Raw genomic sequence first — 18,316 nt, 5'->3', positions numbered from 1 at the left:
ACTCATTGGTTTTAGCAATACTGTATTTGTTGTTTGTGAATGCTTAATTTGCACGTTTACTAGGCGGGTGTGTGTGTGTATGTGTTTAACCTACAGACTATCAACATGTACTAGGACTCCTATCCAATGCAGTTACAACGATTATGGCTTGTCCCAGTGCTTTGCTTTAGACTTGTCCTCTGCCTTGAATTCGTGTTTTCAGACTTGGAAGAGAAATCATACTTGTGCCACATACTGCTTTTAAGAAGAATTGGTCTCATGTCCTTAAATTTTATTTATGAGACTGGAATAGCATATTGAGTGCTAGCTTCATTTAATGGAGTTTCACTCATCTGACTTAAATTTGCTTATGCTGTGGCTGAGAGAACTCTGTCTCTTGCTGTTTTGTTAATGTCCGTTTTCAGTCACTCAGGATATGAAAATCTGCAAGTGTTACTTTACATAACTTATAATTATCGGTCATCTACTCCTTGAAGGATATAAGTGGGAGCTGCATGTTGCTTTTAATTACAATTTGAACATCAAGATAGTCAAAATATGCTTGATGCTTGGTACTGCTTATTTATAGACCTTGTGTTCTGATGCTCTTAGTTTTCTGTGGATTTTTTTTTTCCAGCGTGACCTGGGAGTTTCAAAAAATACCTGATGTTTTGAGAGTATTCAAATACTTGCTATTCAGTAAGACCAAGTATCAGTATTCTTTTGTTTGTATCTATATGTGCTCTTTTTGAATGTATTAAAACCACCTGCCAGGAAGTTAAGTGTGTAGGTAGATGGCTAGTTTTGTTCTGTTTATTCCGTCTGCCTACCCAATGTTTTCTATGATCTTTGGTAGGAGTCTGTGGGTGCTCAGTGCTTCTGAAGACTGAGGTATGTTTAAGGCTTCTGGTTTTGATATAAAAACCTATTTTGTTTTGCAAAGCTATATTGGGTATTTACAGCTAAAATTATTCTTTAGGTATATGACCCATTTGCGAATTTTCAAGTATGTTTGTAGCATAGATCATTGTCCTTACTAAAGCTGTCTTCTAGGGCCTCAGTGGCTTACCTGATGAGCAGGATGGGACAGAACTCAGGATACGTCGTTCTGCTGTGGTAAATACAGCTAGGACTTGCACCTTGAAAGTGCTTACCTTATTAAACCATTAAAAGTGAAGAGCAGCTAGAAAGAGAGGTGTCATCACACTCATACCTTTCAGTTCCCGGAGGAGATCTAGCAGATGCTTTATTGACTACTACTTGATCTATTTAAAAAAAAAAAAAAAATTCTGGTGTATGGAACACATGTATTCCATTTTGTATCTTTTTATGGTTTTCGTAGATGACATTGCATATTGCCTACACTAGGAGATCCCTGGAAGAAGGGAATGTATTTCAACTTGAAATAGTCACTACTCTTGATGTCTCTGTTCCTGTTGATAATAGTAGCTTCTCCAGAGAGATGATAGAGCTTAGTTTTAAATCATGTCTTACTTCAATAAAATACAAATGTGCTTAGCCTAGTGTCTCTTGTTGTCTGCCTGCTCCCAGTGATATCGGTGGGTTGTACCAATTCTTTGTACTTATTAGAAACCTCAAAACAAAAGCTCGCTGCTTAATTACTAATGTAAGCCATATCTTTTAGAAGTGGCTTTCCTGTACAAACTGCAGTAAATCTTAAGAGTAACTTCTAATACTATAGATATTTAAACGATTAATGCAAAGTTTCTTCTGCTTCTTCTAAAACACGGTAGCTGGGACATGTATGTGTTACACATTTGTGAAGTGGCAAACTTAAAGTTTTTGCTTTCTTTCAGTTTCACGGAAAGAAGTCTGCATCTTTATTTTGAGCCTTCATGCAAAAAATTAAATTTAAGGTTGAGTTCCACAATAGCATGAGCCTGAAAGATATAAGTAAAAATGCCAGACTTTCTCACTTTGAACTTTTGTCTTATCAAATGTCAGTTTACCGAATTTTCTTCATCTGCTACAGATTATGTATGCCATTGTTGCTGGCTTCTGGTGCCATGCACTGTGCTATTGTGCGCTGACTGAAGGTTTACCATATCACTTGTTCACATGCATTTCCCCATAGTAGAGTGCCTAGTAACAGCCTGATCCATATCTTGTTAATTGTATGTAATATTACTTATATCTGGAAGCAAGTTTTAAATGTTAGCTGTACTTAAAAATGCATAACAGCACATAGGTATGTTCAAGATGAAATTTGCCCATGAAAAATTTTAAGTATTTCTTATGTTATTTTGCAGGCAGACTTTTACCTGCCATGTTTGTATTTCATGTGAGGGAGGAAGAAAAAAACCACACCTAAATACAAGCATTATTAAATCTTTGGGGGGGTGGGGGCATTCAGATCAGTTGTGTAGCAGAATATTAACCAGGATTGGGCTGTGCATTTTGACTGGCTTGTAACTTACAGGTGTCTCCTTTTAAAAAGTGGTGCTAAAGAAGCAGTGGGAAGTACAAGTGTATGAATCTGCCAGTCAAGCAGTGGCAAAAGTTAATGTGTGACAATATTATAAGATCTTGGCTGCAGCTGCTGTAAAATTTCTTGTCCCTTCAGAGTTCTAGAGAACCTCAATTTTCGATTGCCAACAAGATTTTCCTGAGAGGAGCTTGCCACTTTTCAGGCCACTTTCATGTTGGTTTGTTAGAGCCTAAAAGGTTTAACCTCATAATCTTGGTAAGCAGTCCTTCCTTTCTGTGAAAGTAAGGGTAAACTCTGACTTGGAGGATTGTGACTAAGTGATTTTGTTCACGTTGCGGGGTTTAACTTCCATTGTAAGTGTTTAGACGAGAAGATTTTTCCATCTGGAAAACATTAATGTTAGTGTTTCAAATATGGTGAAGATGAACTGCATAGGAAGGAACACTTCTAACAAAGTTGTTCTGTGGTAACTTGGTCAGGACATTTATCTGGCAAAACTATTGTATTTGATATGTATGATGTTCATAATTCTTAAGGATGCAGTATATTAGACACAATCCTTAGTCTAGGAAGTACATAACATACTTTAACATTTTTTATTTACTTTTTTTTGATCTGGAGTTTTGGTAGTTAGCATTAGTATCTGTAAAATGTTTTAAGTCATGCTAAGAAGATTAATTGTTGTAATAGGAGTATGTTTTTATTGAGTTAATATGGAGCTAGTCTTCAAAAGAATGGGTATAGAGAGGGAGAACACTACAACTGTCAAAATTGCCCATTTCAGCATACCAGTGGGAAACATAAGGTTTTACATTTTAATGTTCTTGGGCAAACACTCTTAAGTTAATCCATTGCTTCCTTTTCTGATGTTTTTAGTAATTTTGCTGGATTCCCTTAAAATACAGGAGCTCTAGTTTTACCTAATCTATCTTGTTAATGTTTTGACTGATGTGGTGTAGACATTATTGAGCAGCTTCAATACTGTATTACCTTGAGTGAAGCATTTTCCCCAGCTTCACTGTAGGTAAATGTAATTTAGAAACATTTTGGGGCTGTATTTACTGCTTTATCAGTCATTGTTTACATAACACTACAGAGTTTCATAGTTTTGAGGACTTGGGGATTGTCTGACGATTTCTTGAGACTAGTTTAATCCAGCTAGAAAAAGCGACAATGAAGAAGTCTTGCTTCGTAAGTGTGGTTGGGGGAAGCAGTATATATCAACATGTTAAAGGAAATATCAGCATGTTGCAATGTGTCAGTCCACTGTGGTTGCACACTTGTGTGAGAATAAACAGGACTGTTTGTTTTTTTAAGTCCGGGAAAAATGGATCTGCCATTTCTACATAAAATAAAGATCCTCTGCTCTATTTCTGATTTTGAAGGTAAGGGATGCCCTCGTGTGGTAGAAGTTAAAATTGAAATTCTGCTATTCAGAGTTTAAAAATAGAGAATTGTAAGCTCTAAGTAATTATCTAAGAGCTTTCTTGAATAAGTACTCAAGGGCATCTCATATAATAAAAATCACAGCCTTACCCTGGAATGTCTGAGTGCACACAACTGGGCACAAGTAAGACAGGTGTGTGGTTTTGTTTTGTTTTTCCCCAAAACTTCAAAGGACACGAAAGGATTAGGGCTGTGACTTCATTTGATACGGACTCTGATGTTGCTGCTGTTGTGTCTCTCATAGGTGATGTGCAGTTCATAGACTATGAGTACTCTGGATACAACTACCTGGCTTATGACATTGGAAATCACTTCAATGAATTTGCAGGTAAAAATTGGATTTCTGAGGTAAAGGTAAACAGGTTTTATGAAAAGCCTCATTCTTGCATATTCTCTTTGTGTATCTAGATACAGGTATATAGCTGTTTATCTGACCGTATCAAAATATGTTGATGTCTTATCTTGCAGGCCAGTTAATGCCCTTTTTTTGCAGCTCTGCTAACCCAGAAATTGGAACATCATGGCCTAAGTTTTTGTAGAGTTAAATAAATACAGAACTCACAGCTTTCACAGTATCTTTCTGTGAAATGACACAGCAGAGACAGCCCACTATAATTAAACAGTGCAGATGTATCTTTTACAGTATAGGTGTATATTGAAAATATGCTGTGTGGTTCCACAGTTCCAAATGGCAGGCTTATGTGGGTTTTTTTGGTGGCTTTGAATGCGTGTGCTAAGTACTTGCCCTTGAGTCATGTCATAAAATGAGAGGTAAAGGCTAAGATATGGGAAAAAGGTGTTTGTAGAGTCATTCATTAACTAGTTCAAACTTTTTCAGTGAATGCCCATTCCATTTACCCTGTAAGACAGGAATAACCTTGAGTGTTTGCTGTGTTATTTCAGATGATGGGGTGACAGGAAAAACCTACACAATGATTAGTACGGACAGAAAGTGCAGTATGGTGAAATTAAGGGCCTTAATCTACCAGTCGTTGTTTCACAAATGGAATGTTAAGTCTAGATATCTTAAAAAAAAAATATTCAGAGTGTATACTTGATAATTTGTGTACTTGGTAATTTAAGTATTTGGAAAGCAAGTTGAATTCTTTACAAAATGCCTTTGAGAGCTTTTGATTTTTCATCTGGGACTTATCAGAGTTTGATGCCATCTTTAAAGAGCTAAGTACAGTAAGAAGACTTAAATGCACAAATACCTTTTTTTTTCTTCTTTTGCCTATGAAGGACAGTTGTGCTGTAACTCTGCTATTCTCTATCCATCCAGTAAAAATCTGATATTCTCTTTAAAGCTAAATTTGAGTAGATCTGACACAGGAAAGAGTTTAGGTGCTAGGGGGTTGCACAGTTCATAAAATAAGACTTAAGGAGAATTCCCAAGTCCTCTGGTAATGATAGGTAGTGGGAGTGAACTGTGTTTGGGACTCCTGACAGACTCCTTACGGCCTGTGACTAAGCATCCTCCAGTATAGGAAGAAAAGTGTGGCAAAAAGAGTGGTTATGGAGATAAGACTTCTAATTCTACTAATACCCTGTGGAGGAGAGAAATGACTGCTAGTAAATTTTTCTCATATTTGAGCTTAGTTGGTGACGATGTATATGCATCTGGATTCAGCTTTGGATATTGTTGCATAGAAGTCCCTTTTCCTATGAAATATGTAATATTTGATATGTTTGGGAGGGCTTTTGTTTCATAATGCAAATACTTTTTCTTGAGGCTTCTCTCAAAGAATATGTATGTGGCTGAAAACATATATAGCATAAAACTCTGCTACGTTGAAAGCTCTGATTTGTGTGAGAGACATTCTTGCCAACATGTAACTGATAAAGTCAGGTCAAAATAAAAACACTGGTATTAATTAGTCCACATCAGCTTGTGCATGTGTGTTGAGGGTGGGGAGGTGGGAAGTAGTCCAGTAATCTGATTCTAATGGTCTTTTTAGACACCAGAAGGTTCTAACAGGTATTTTTTCTTTTTCTAGGAGTAAATGAGGTAGACTACAGCCTTTATCCTAACAGAAAATTACAGGAACAATGGCTGAGATCTTACCTTGAGGCCTACAAAGAATATAAAGGATTTGGCACAGAAGTCAGTGAAAAAGAAGTTGAAGTTCTATATGTCCAAGTCAATCAGTTTGCACTGGTAAATAACAAACACTTGATTAGAATATATTAAAATGCTAAAGAGAAGCCTGTTACTCTATGGACAAATCTAATTGCCAGTTTCTTATTCTGAGCGCTGTGGAATCTAAGGAGAAACTTCTTTAACCTGGCCTATGGAAGCTTTCTGCTATGTTGTGTGTTAAAAATTCTCTGTAGAATATTCCTAGTGAAAGAGGCAGTGAGCATTCAGCAAACAAGGAGATGAGCTTTTAGTGAGTATTTCTGTTGGCTGCTTATTGGTCTGGCATGTTTTTGAGTTGGCTAGAGCTTATGGTAGGTCTGTGCTATTGTAATGGTAAGACAGAAGAGCAAGGTAGTGCTTCATAAAGACCTATAAATCTTATGACTTGAAAAGCCTTTTTAAAATAAGATGTTAAAATTTTGTTAGAGTGAAACTAGGATACTTCAATTTTTTTAAGAATTGTTTTTAACAGATAATTGGGTCACTCTAGAGTCTTTCAGTACTACCTTAACTCTTTCCTTGCCTGCAGTGTCTTGGCAAGCAGCAAGTTGCTTTTAGATTTGGTTTTGGTTGCCTTAGTGGTTTAAATGGTAGTGAAGTGCACATGTTAGTCTGATGTGGGGTTCCCCAGAAGTTCTGCCTTTCTGTAGAGTGTGAGGACTGGCTGTGTTACTCTGCTCCCTGCTCCTCCTGTATCTTGTGTGTTATAAGCTGTCTTCTGTTTGTCAGTTTGTCTTTTGCAGACTTTGGATGTAAAAGCTTCATTCCCTTGTTCTTTCCCTTTGAAAGGATGGAGTGTGTTCAATTTTGATCTGTCTTTGGTGCCTTGTCCTTCATGGAAAAAAACCCCACATCAAGTGTAATTCATGGAGGTAGAATAAGAAGTCAAATAGGTGTGGCATTGAGTCTTTGAATGTCCCAATTATGTATGCTGTTAGAAGCAGTTTGAAGATGTCATCATCTTTTTTCCAAACTCAATCTCTGTGGGATTTCGGAAGATACTTCATACGTTCACATTATTTTTGTTACGTTTTCCGACTAGTGCTGATCTTGTTTTGCCTAGAGGATGTGACAGGAAATGCTACAGCAAAAGTGCCTTTACCCAATAGCTAGGTAACTTTTGTTTTGCTTTCTCCTGAAGAATAGCATGCCAAACTAGTCATAGGCAGACTAAGGCTAAAAAGCCAGTTTGGCCTTATTTCAGTCCTCTTTCTAACTAATTCAAGCATACCTACAGTTCACATTCCAGGAAGACTATTATTAAACAAGCCCTTAAAAATACTAGCTTGCTTGTTCTTACTCTTTTAAAAACTTTATCAACTGTTACTGTTAAATTCAGCTGTCCCATTCATTTAGGAAAGATATGCAATTAAGTAGGCTGGTGGTCTGTTTTAAAATACATAGCATTTTTTTGTCAGTTTTAAACTATGGTCATGCTAATGTTTAAGAGGATAGAGTTCATGGAGAACAGTTCAAGACTTGACTATAGACCACACATAATGCATAAATACTGCCAAACACTCTTGTGTCAGTTAATGTGGGAAGCTTTGTTAAGAGAAAATACAAACTAAACTTATTGGATGCTGGTGTAAAATGGCAAACTGCTTGCTATCAGGTGAAGTTATTTAAACTGCAGGTACAAGAAAGATTCACGTGTATGTACAATAGTTGCCATTTTAAGGTGTTCTCAGGCATGTGTGCATGCATGTGTCTTCTACACTTTTGGTAAAGTGTTACATGCAAGTTTCAGGAAACAATTTAGGTAATTACTGTAAGCAGTTATTTACTGAACAGAAGTCTGAAGTATATCACTTGTAACCTGGGTGGTCCAGAAAGGTCTTATACAAGGAGAGTATCAAGCTCATGGCCATTACATGTTATTTGTTCATTTGAAGTATACTAGCAATCATATCATTAATGTAATCCATAGTTTCAATCTGAAACTGAACATGTGCTTCCAGACTACTTATCTGGACTCAGAAGTAAGTTTGGAACAGATGAGAAATTTGTGTAAATGCTGATGAATTAGAGATTCTCTTATATAGCTACAGATCATATCTCTTTGTCCAAGTCAGTAGTGAAAGTGAGTTGTAGTTATAATGGCCTAAGGGTTGTAATCAAAGATTCAAAAGGAATTTTGTATTTGCACTAGAGTTGAATATGTGTAGAATAACAAATTTAGGTAGCAGCAGTAGACATGAGATAGTCTTATTTATGTGCATTTTTTAACATGGTGTATATGGTTGTACAACAGTCTACTTAATAGATGGCCTATTTCATAAATGCAACATTATTTTTCTTCAAAGTGACACATGGAGAGTCAGGATTTACTCCTCCAACTGCCAGGAATTAATTCTATAATACTTGTTTATGAGTCTTTTTGGTAAAGAGATATCAAATAACTTTACAAAAAGATTGGGGTTTGAAAGTTCTCTTGTAGATAACTTTTTGTCTCGATGCAAGAATATGTTTACAAGTTACATATTTTTCTTTCAGGCTTCCCACTTCTTTTGGGGATTGTGGGCTCTAATTCAAGCCAAATATTCCACCATTGACTTCGATTTTCTAGGGTAAGTGTGCTTCCTACATATAATCATAGAATACTTGAGGCTGGAAAGGACCTGTGGGGCCATCTAGTCCAGCACCCCAGCTATCAGAAACTATGAGGTCTGAGCAACAGACCTGATCTATGTGATCATACTATAACTCTTAAAAATTAAGAAAAAACAAGACAGTAAAAGCTGTCTGTCTGTGCTTTTTGTTGCTAAAAGTTCTCTATATTAGTATGTGCCCCTGGGCTAAAACCCATGGCATAACAAGGCAAGGAACATAACTAAAGGAGTAAATGTTTTGGGGCATTGAGTGTTTGGTTTTTTTTTTGTTGGAGAGAAAAAGGCATAAATGCCAAGTTGGTCAGTATGGTGTACTATCTGTCAGATGCAAGACCTACATTTCCAACTCAAGTGTTGTAGTTTAACCCCAGCCAGCAACTAAGCACCATGCAGCTGCTTACTCACTCCCCCCACACCCAGTGGGATGGGGGAGAGAATTGGGGGCGGGAGGAAAGGTAAAACTCATGGGTTGAGATAAGAACAGTTTAACAGAACAGAAAGGAAGAAACCAATAATGCTAACAACAGGATTGGAATATACCGGTGATGCACAATGCAATTGCTCACCACCTTCTGACCAATGCCCAGTTACTCCTGAGCAGTGATTCCCCCCAGCCCCACTCCGCCCAGTTTATATACTAGACATGATGTTACGTGGTATGGAATATCCCTTTGGCCAGTTTGGGTCAGCTGCCCTGACTGTGTCCCCTCACGACTTCTTGTGCCCCTCCAGCCTTCTTGCTGGCTGGGCATGAGAAGCTGAAAAATCCTTGACTTTAGACTAAACACTACTTAGCAACAACTGAAAACATCAGTGTTATCAACATTCTTCTCATACTGAACCCAAAACATAGCACTATACCAGCTACTAGGAAGACAATTAACTCTATCTCAGCCAAAACCAGGACAAAGAGTCAGGAAACGGGGCTGTTTTGTACAAAGGGGCTTGTTTACTATTTGTTGCATGGAGTGTTGATCTTGGAAATTCCTAATTTTTTTTAAAGAGTCTTTGTAAAGCTAATGAATGTTAAGTTCTGTTTCCTGAGATGCTGGCCAATGGTGTATATGTATGTCTTTGGCATTTTTTTAAATGGTCTTTCATGCTGACAAGCAGAGGAATTCATCCTTCTATTGGGGACTGGGCGAGGTGATAAAGTTAATCATTTCATTTGGTAAAAGATCACACTTTAGAATTTTTTGCACAGACTAAGCCAGTTTACTAGGCTTAGTTGTGTCATTTTTGTAAATGAGACAAATATGAGTTTCTTCTTGCATCTAATTATTCTCAAGTAGAAGTACTTGTTAGTAACCACTAGATGGCACAAAACCCCCAAGTTAAAGCACAGGTGGTAGAACCTGAAAACTTGTCAGTTTTGAATAAAATGTCATTCTTGCAATGATCAAGATAGGATTTCTCTGGAATTGTAGCTGTCCGTTGTTGGACACTCTATTAAGAACTATTAAACACAAAAAAACCACCTTTGATAATTCCAGAACAGCATCTGTTTTGCAAACTGTAGCAAGCTGGGAGTGGGGTGGTGGTGCTGAGGAAGTACCATAATATGGTTGCTCTGTTCTTAATTTCTTCCTTTGGCAGCTGCTAAAGGTCAATGTTGGAAACAGTGTACTGGGGTAGATGGACTTTTGACTAGTCCCACCTAGCGTGGCTGGTTTTGTATAAGGAGTTATCTGCTCTTAACTTCAAATCTCTCTCTTCCTTTGAATAGGTATGCAATTGTTCGGTTTAACCAGTATTTCAAAATGAAGCTGGAGGTCATGACACTAACTCTTCCTGAGTAATGAAGAGGAAGAAACTTACCAAGTGGATAGACAACCCCTGAATCTTTTCTGAGAACAGATACTGGAAAAAAGCTAAATATTTGTTGAAGTTCTGTAATGCTCACTTGGTGGTTCTTGCTTTATAAATAATGCCTCTAAACAGTCCTTCAATGTTAAATTTAATATAAAGATCATACGTACTGCTGTTGATATAAAACAGATTAGAAACTTGCTAAATCTATAAAAAGTTGTAGAAATGGCAATTTAATACTTCTCTGTAATTTAACATATGTTGTATGTGAATTATTTATTACAAGTTTAACATGATTCCATTGCTGCTTTCATCATTTTTGTAAAAGTTGGGTGCAGACAGTGAAGTTGTTCCAAAGGATTTGTTTAAACAACTTATTTTATTGAAGTTGCATTAACTTATATTAAAGAAAACATGGTCAGAGAATATTAATGTTTTAGATGTATACAAGCAAAATGAGTGATAATAGACTTGAGAGATCACCACTGTGGTGTAACCAGGGAAAAAGATTAGGATGATCTTTAATTTTTTCCCTCTTTTTTAAAAACAAAAAAGGTAGCTTTCCATATGATGGTACTTTTCTTTCGTATAAGAATCAACTAGCTTGCTGAAATGATAAATAACATTTTGATTTTTGCTTCTTGATGCATTAAGCTGTAGAAATGCAAAAGTTCTGTTGGCCATCAGATTCTTTGAGGATACGTACCATCATATTGTTAGATGGACAAGGTACCATCTCTAACTTCTGTGTGGGAAAGCTGCTTGTTTATTAAGTGTACTTTTAAAGCAAAAGAGCCCTATTCAAAAACTATATTCCATTTTGAACCTTGATTCTAAATTTGAACACTATTCTGGTGTCTATATTTGATGTGCTTCAGCAGTATCTAGCAGAATGGACTATTGAACTGAAGATTAGTGAACAGAGATTCTGTTGTACTGGGGAGCAGACACTTAGGTTTACAGTTCGTATATTGTTGACATCTTTCTGCTTTGTCATCTTCTAACCTTGGATTCTAGTCTTAAATGCATGGTCCTGTAGTTGCAGATTCTGGTATGTCTGGGTTTTTTTGTTTTGTATTTTTGGGTTTTTTTGTTTGTTTGTTTTTTCCTGTGGCAGTGAATTACTTTTCAAAGTCTCCAGTTTGAAGGATAATATGGAAAAGTATATGACTTGAACAATGGGGCTTTGATCGTCACACACGTTTTCTTATTTCTTAAAGCTATGATACCAAGAATGGTCTGGATTACAAAATGTGAATTGAAAAGAAAATGTTTACTTAAACAATGTATAATTTTGTGTGGAAAAGAGGCTTTAAATCTGGAAGGGGGAGGGGGGTGGGTGGGGTGGGAGGAGGAGAAACCCACAACAGACAAATAAAACCCAACAATGCAGTGTGGAGTTGGGCAAGGCATGTACTCAACTCTGATTATACTCTGAAAAACTTTGCACTTTGGTCACATAAGTGCCCACATGTACAAAGTCTGTGTGTGTGCATATACACGTGCAAACACAAACTTACCTGAAGAGTAAATATTGTGGGGAGTCTGTTGTACAGGCTCCAGCAAAGATATTTATTCAAAATTGCTTTATGGCACACTGCTGTGTGTATGTATGTGTATATGTGTATACACACACGCATACATATATATACATATGTGCTTTACAAAAGCTTGGATTGATTCAGGACAAAGAAAATTGATGTGAATGAAAAATTTTCACATTGAAAGACCATTTTGAATGGCATTCTGTTATTTTACAAAAGCAAGGTTTGGGATTTTTTTTCTCTTGTTTATATTCATCTCTTTCCAATTTTTTTAAATTTCCTTCAGTCAAAACCTTAAAAATCCTAATACAAATGAGAGAACTGGGATTTTTTTTCTAACTTGAAATTGGGTAACTATTTTCGTTAGCATTTGTTAGTTGGAGGCTACTAAACTGGACAAATTTTCCTGGTAGTTAAATAGAAACAAATAGCTAAAATAGACATTTATGTTTTCCTTTGTAGCAGTTATCAAGGATGTTGCTAGAGCTCATGAAAGCACTGAAGACTTTAATCTTCGTACTTTCTCCCTGTTGACATTATTGACGTATGTTGAATAATACCTTGCTGTCTTGGTAGTAGTCCCTTTAAGTTCAGCAAGATGTGCTTGGAAGTAAGAGTGATAAAGATTTTTGAACTCTTACTACTATTTTCTTCAAGTGGTGGCTTTATTTCTGGCAGTGTTGCTTTGTATCTGTGAAATATTTGAAAAAGACTGTGAAGTTCACTTGGTCTTGGGAAACCTAACACTTGACAGATCCTAACTTTTCCAACAGTTGGCAAAACACATTCCCTTTTCAGGTACCAGTACTATTTAAGTTTGGAGTTAGTGTATTTTTTTCAGTAGTATTTTTGTTTGTATAGCTCAAGTAGCAATAACTGTAGGAGCGGAAGCTTGCTTCTGCAGAACCAAAGCTCTTCATGAGTGCAGCTCAATCTCATTCTTGTGGAATGAAGTTCCACTGAATCCCATAAAAGCACTTTGAAGCAGATAGTAAATACTGCAAGCTTTTCCTGAGCCACTTTGAAGAAGCACAAGGATCATCACAGGTTACAGTGGTTGACTTTGCAGTACTGGTAGAGGCTCTCATTTTGCATGTTGAAGTTGATTTTACACACTGAAATGCTGCTTTGCATCAGCTTTCTTTCAAGACAAGTGCAGATTAAAACAATTCTTGATAAGTTCTGAGGAAATACTGTAAAACACTTTCCAAAATGAAATGCCAGTTACCTTGAGCCTTGTTCCACATCGTTTGAGCCAGTAGCACTCAGATATTCTCACTTGCTAAGGAATATCTACAGATGTGTTAAGCTTGAAGCAGTAGTTTGCAATAGCATTGCAGATTATAAGGTAGCTTGAAACTGTGAATACAGGACCTTCTGAATGTAAATTAGGTACTAGAGCACCGAACTAGAGAACATGTACTTGTTTCAATTAATTTATCTCAGTCTCTTTAATAGAAATGTTAAGATACTTGAAGGAGGACAAAAAATGACTGAGCTCTAGAAACATCCTGTAGTAGTTTTGACTGTGACTTGCCAAGAAGATATTCTGTTGCCTTTATGTTAAGCTAAGGGCATGAATGCCAAAATTAATAATTCTTACTGTAGTTAAACCTATATTGTAAATATGAAGAGAATTATTAGTAAGGGCATTCCTGCATAAATAGCATCAAGTCAATAGACCATAGTGGCCTGGTTGCTTTTGTAAAGCAGAATAGTGTGAATTTTTTTCTTCTCATTTCTGCAGTCAGATCTGGCTAATCCATGCCTAATTTCTTAGGTCACCTAAGCATTACAGATTTCTGAATGATAACTAGTCTCTTGTCACATAATTTTAAATTCCTTCGTTTAGACTTTTTGATTTGCATTTTAAAAGGACTTACCAAATTTGCATTAACCAGGTCTGACTGTATATGTATATACAACAGTGTAAATAACCATTTGTAAATTAGTGTGAATTGTACTGTATCTTGCATTTATGGACTCGTGTATTGCATTGTATTCTCTCCTATTTTGTAGAAATTTTGATGTAAAGAAGAAATCTTAACTCTGTGTGCGGACTTCTTTTGTTAAATTGACTTGTAACAGAGCATAATAGTTTTTTGTTAAGGTATCCATTTATAGCCTTGAGTGTCTGGTGTCTTTTTTTCCCCGTTAAGCTTTTTTGACATCTTGCTCTTGGGAATGATTCTGGGAATAAAGGAATTCGTACAGAACTAAGATGAAGAGAAAGTCTATTCTAATAATAGGGCAAACTGTGTTGGAGGTACATGTAGTACCTGTGGAATAGGGAAAGCTGTTAAAATTGTTTAAACTTCCAAAAATTTCCTATACGTTCTCGAATGCTGGTGACTTCTAAACATGAGCATGTTGAATTGAAGTACTCTTAAAGTGTGCACTCCCATGGTGACAGCAATTGAGTTGTGATAGAAGTCCCCCAACTTAATGTTTTTGGTCAATATAGCCTTATAATAGGATTAGTTGCTAACTTGTAAATGTTCATAATAAATGCCCAAATCACTAAAATAGTTCTACCAGTTATTTTCCTCAACACTAGAACTATTGGTAGCCCCTTTAGACTATTTGAAACTTAACTGAGGTATTTCCCCTGTGTGCCATTCCCTCCCCCTCCTCCCTGTGTCCACAACCCTACTTCATTAGGGGAAACGTTACTATAGAAGTTTCCTTTCCATGCTTAATCATCACTGTTTCCTTTTGGACTAAAATTATGTTCTATTTAGTCAGTACATGACTTCTCATCAGAATTTTTTTGTGTAGGAATTCCCTTTCTGAAGAGGCCTTTAATCTTGGAAGCACAGACATAATGAAGCATAGTTTTCCCAAATGCCTGACTGTTTCATTACTGTTGCCTTTCACTGTCTGTTTTGAACTCCATAGTGTCCTTCAAGCTGTTAGTTTATTCTTGTCACTGCTGTGTTTAATAACTCTGCTGGAAAATACTGGTGTGTAAATCTCATTGTCCATCTGACGAATTGATCTTGATACAGTTTGTACATCCTGTCAGCTTTACCTGCTCTGGATGAAAGGTATGCATGCTTGTCAGTGTTGACATGTTATGTTACTAGGGTCCTGGGAAGTGAGTTTATCGAAGTACTAAGTCAAGAGGAGGGATGGGCTCATTGGCTATAAGTAAAGGGAAATAATTCACATGGAAACTTGGGCTTTTAATGTAGCAAGGTATTGGATATGCTTATTTACCTGCATGGTTTAAGGACAAGAGTGAATGGTAAAAGGTAAAGTTTGTTTGAAAATGAAGTTCAGATTTTTTAACAGCCTTTGACAGCTAACAAAAGCTTACAAAAATATTCTTTTGTTACTCCTACCAGAAGAAATCTTAAACTTGGGTAACTTTCTGATTAAACAGAACTTTGTTCTATAACCTGGAGGAATATAATCTCTTGCTTGGTGTAGTCCTTCCTCTAATTTGCAGAGGGGGTTGACCACATCTTACCCCTGTCTGTGTTTGAGGTGGCTGTCTATTTTTGCTTTGTTTTAATGTTTTTGTGTTGTTTACTGTGTTCTTGGATGCCTTCTGAGGTGTGCTGTATTACTAAACTACTGGAATTGGGTACTGTCTCCTGTCATCTCTTCCACACCCGGCAGATTCTAATTATAGTATTAGAACACAAAGCATTTGAGCAAACCTTGAGGTTGTGCAAGGCTGATGTTGAGCAGTCTTGCAGCTGATTCTTCCCCCTTCCCTTTTTTTTTTTATTACTGTGGGCTGCAAGCTGATTGTTTTCATTAGTTGTGAAAGATGGGAAAAGCCGTGACCTTTGGTATTGTGCAAGGTAGGTGTTCTGTTAGCCAACTGCACAACTTTTAAGGAAGGGGCTCTCAGCAGCGAGAAACCACACAAATCCAGTTGGGACATCTTGGAAGAAACCAAACTTTGTCTCTTATAGACCTCTGGAATGGAAAGGAAAATGTGTGAAATGTTTGTATGTGCTGCCTGTATGGAGGTGCTCTATCTAAGTGATGTGGTAAGACACTGGAAAAAGCATTGTTTTGAATTTTTTTTTAATGACTTTTCCATTTGGTCTGATCTGTGGAGATTAAGTTCCTGTGATTTGGAAACCAGTCAACCTGGGTGGAGAGAAGGAAGAAATGTTCCAAAAGGTTATTAAAAAAAACCCCTATGCTGTTGATCAATTTGCAACACTTAAGTGTGTGTTGGGCTTTTCTGTGTATTTAATAGTGTAGGTGGTGGTCTGCACGAGATTTTTTTTATTAAAGGGTTTTATTATTATTGTGAAATGTCAGAAAACTGACTGAAATGGCCCTGAAGCCTGTTACGATCTTGGAACTGGCCAGACTTCACCAGTTGACCAAACTTCTGGTTCAAGGTTTTACACTGGCTGTTTCTGTAGCCTTCAAAATGGTTGAGCTCCTGTCTCTGGTTGCCTATGGTGTGCAACTTAATTCATGGACTTCCCAAATATGTTTGATTTGATATTTATAGAGAGATGACACAGAGAAAACTTGGTGGAAATTAAAAGTTGTGTGAACATTTAGAAAGCAAACAAGTTACTTGAAATCTAACAAACTTTGAAAATAAATGCTGAAATAGCTTCAGGTACTGCACCAGCCTTTTTTTGTTGTATTGCAACTGTGTTTTTTCTATGTTAAGTGGTTTTGGTTGGTTGGTTGGGTTTTTTTCCCCCACACAGAGATCCATTCAAAACACAAGATAAGAGACTATGGAAGAGAAACATAAAAATGTTGTATAGAATGCCATAAAATGCAATGTGAACTGGAAAAAAGTATATGTTTCTAAGCTTTTGGTAGTAATTCTCAAGTGTTATAAAAAAATGGTGGGTGTCGAGTCTTCAGTGTATGAAAGTTTTTTAGTTTTTTGGGTTTTTTTTTTGTAGAAATGTTCCTTTTAACATTTTGTATCTCAGATGCAGTCTGTGGTAGTTAATAATGCTGCTTTGTACAGAAGTGCTTTGAATAGTCTCAGCACCGAGAATGTATCCAGTCTTTCTTAAATATGACTTAAAGTTAGATTCATTGGTTCTATCTCAAGCCTCTTAATCCAGCTATCTAAAACCCTTTAAATACTTGCAGAAACAGGGCCATAGCATATTAGGGATATATTCAGTTTTGTGTCATTTTTTTGTTACTGCTTATTTTTCAGTGCTCTTTTAAACAAGAGTCCATTTATGTCCTGTGAATAAAATAAGCTCAATTTACAAATAAGCTTTTGTCATCTTCCAGCACTGTCATCCCCCCAAAAGGTCCCCATGACCCTTCTTGTGTGTTGTGGAGTTTAGATGCATTATTTATCCATTGGAGTGAATTGTATTTCTTTTGAACTAAATGTTATTGAAGCTATTATAAGGCCTTCTACCACTGATTAAATGAAGTAATGTACCTTTCAAAGAGATTTATATTGTGTAAATAATTCCAAACTGCAACAATAAAGTTTGTTTCTAACTGCACTGTTAGCATATATTGTGATGATTTTGCTTTCCCCAGGTTTGAAAGCACCTGATAGGGAATACTTCAGAGTTCTTAAAGGCTTTTGACTTGTGTTCAAATGTACACCTCTTTCTGGGATTAACAACGCAGCTAAAAATAAATACTTTGAGCCAGTATTTGGCTTGTACAAAGTTAAGTCTAATAACAGTTTTGCGTATTAAATAGGCTTGGTCATTGACCACTGAAATGTCACATCTGGGAGGCAGGAATTAGATGGAACATGGCTGTCAGGAGGGATCACTACCATTGAGGAAATGGAGGAAAGCATGTGAAGCTTGGCTGCTCTGAAGTTTAATTTGTGCACAATAAAGGCCATGTTAACTACGGGGGACCTATTTTACAGGCTGATCCATGATGCTGAGGAAAGGCTTTGCATCTAGTGCTAGTGGCACAACGTTAAATACTTGGGGGTTAACTGGAATGTTTTGATGTGCATCAACAAAACTCTGCTTCCTTCGTTGTGATTGTGCACCCTAAAAAGAATGATTTCACCATGATACAGATTTTATGTGGGCTTGAGTTAACCCTGTGCAGTTGCCTGCAGTGAATTTGAGGAAAACATCCCTTGGGCCAAAATCTGTGCCCTGCCATCCGTGTCACTGAAAATGGGCATTTCCTGCATACACCAAATACAAAATTTTGGTCGTCTTCATAGTGGGCTTGAGTAAGGTGTTATCAGAGTTAGTGTATGTGTAGTAAGGGACAGGCAACAAGCAAATAAAGCAAAACCTTAAAAGTTCTGTTGAGTGCAAAAGTAGAGTAACCTTTAGACTATGAAAAAGCATTGATCCAGCGTTGTAGGACACTGGAGACTTGAGCCTATTATATGTCT

At 36.8% G+C, this 18,316-nt stretch overlaps 1 protein-coding gene across 2 annotated transcripts in view; it reads left to right on the top strand.

Annotated features, from left to right (window-relative positions):
- The window catches only part of ETNK1 (ethanolamine kinase 1), a 35,030-nt gene extending 17,586 nt beyond the window's left edge, over positions 1-17,444 (top strand). For both annotated transcript variants that reach the window (XM_075051392.1, XM_075051393.1), the window contains exons 5-8: positions 4,119-4,202; positions 5,872-6,032; positions 8,511-8,584; positions 10,353-17,444. In XM_075051392.1, the coding sequence (XP_074907493.1) occupies positions 4,119-4,202; positions 5,872-6,032; positions 8,511-8,584; positions 10,353-10,425 (392 nt within the window). In that variant the 3' untranslated portion in view covers positions 10,426-17,444. The remainder of the gene's footprint in view (positions 1-4,118; positions 4,203-5,871; positions 6,033-8,510; positions 8,585-10,352) is intronic.
- Positions 17,445-18,316: the final 872 nt, after the last annotated feature.

This window comes from Buteo buteo, chromosome 19, assembly GCF_964188355.1.
Source record: "Buteo buteo chromosome 19, bButBut1.hap1.1, whole genome shotgun sequence".
Taxonomy (NCBI): domain Eukaryota; kingdom Metazoa; phylum Chordata; class Aves; order Accipitriformes; family Accipitridae; genus Buteo; species Buteo buteo.
This window is presented reverse-complemented; position numbering and strand designations above follow the sequence as displayed.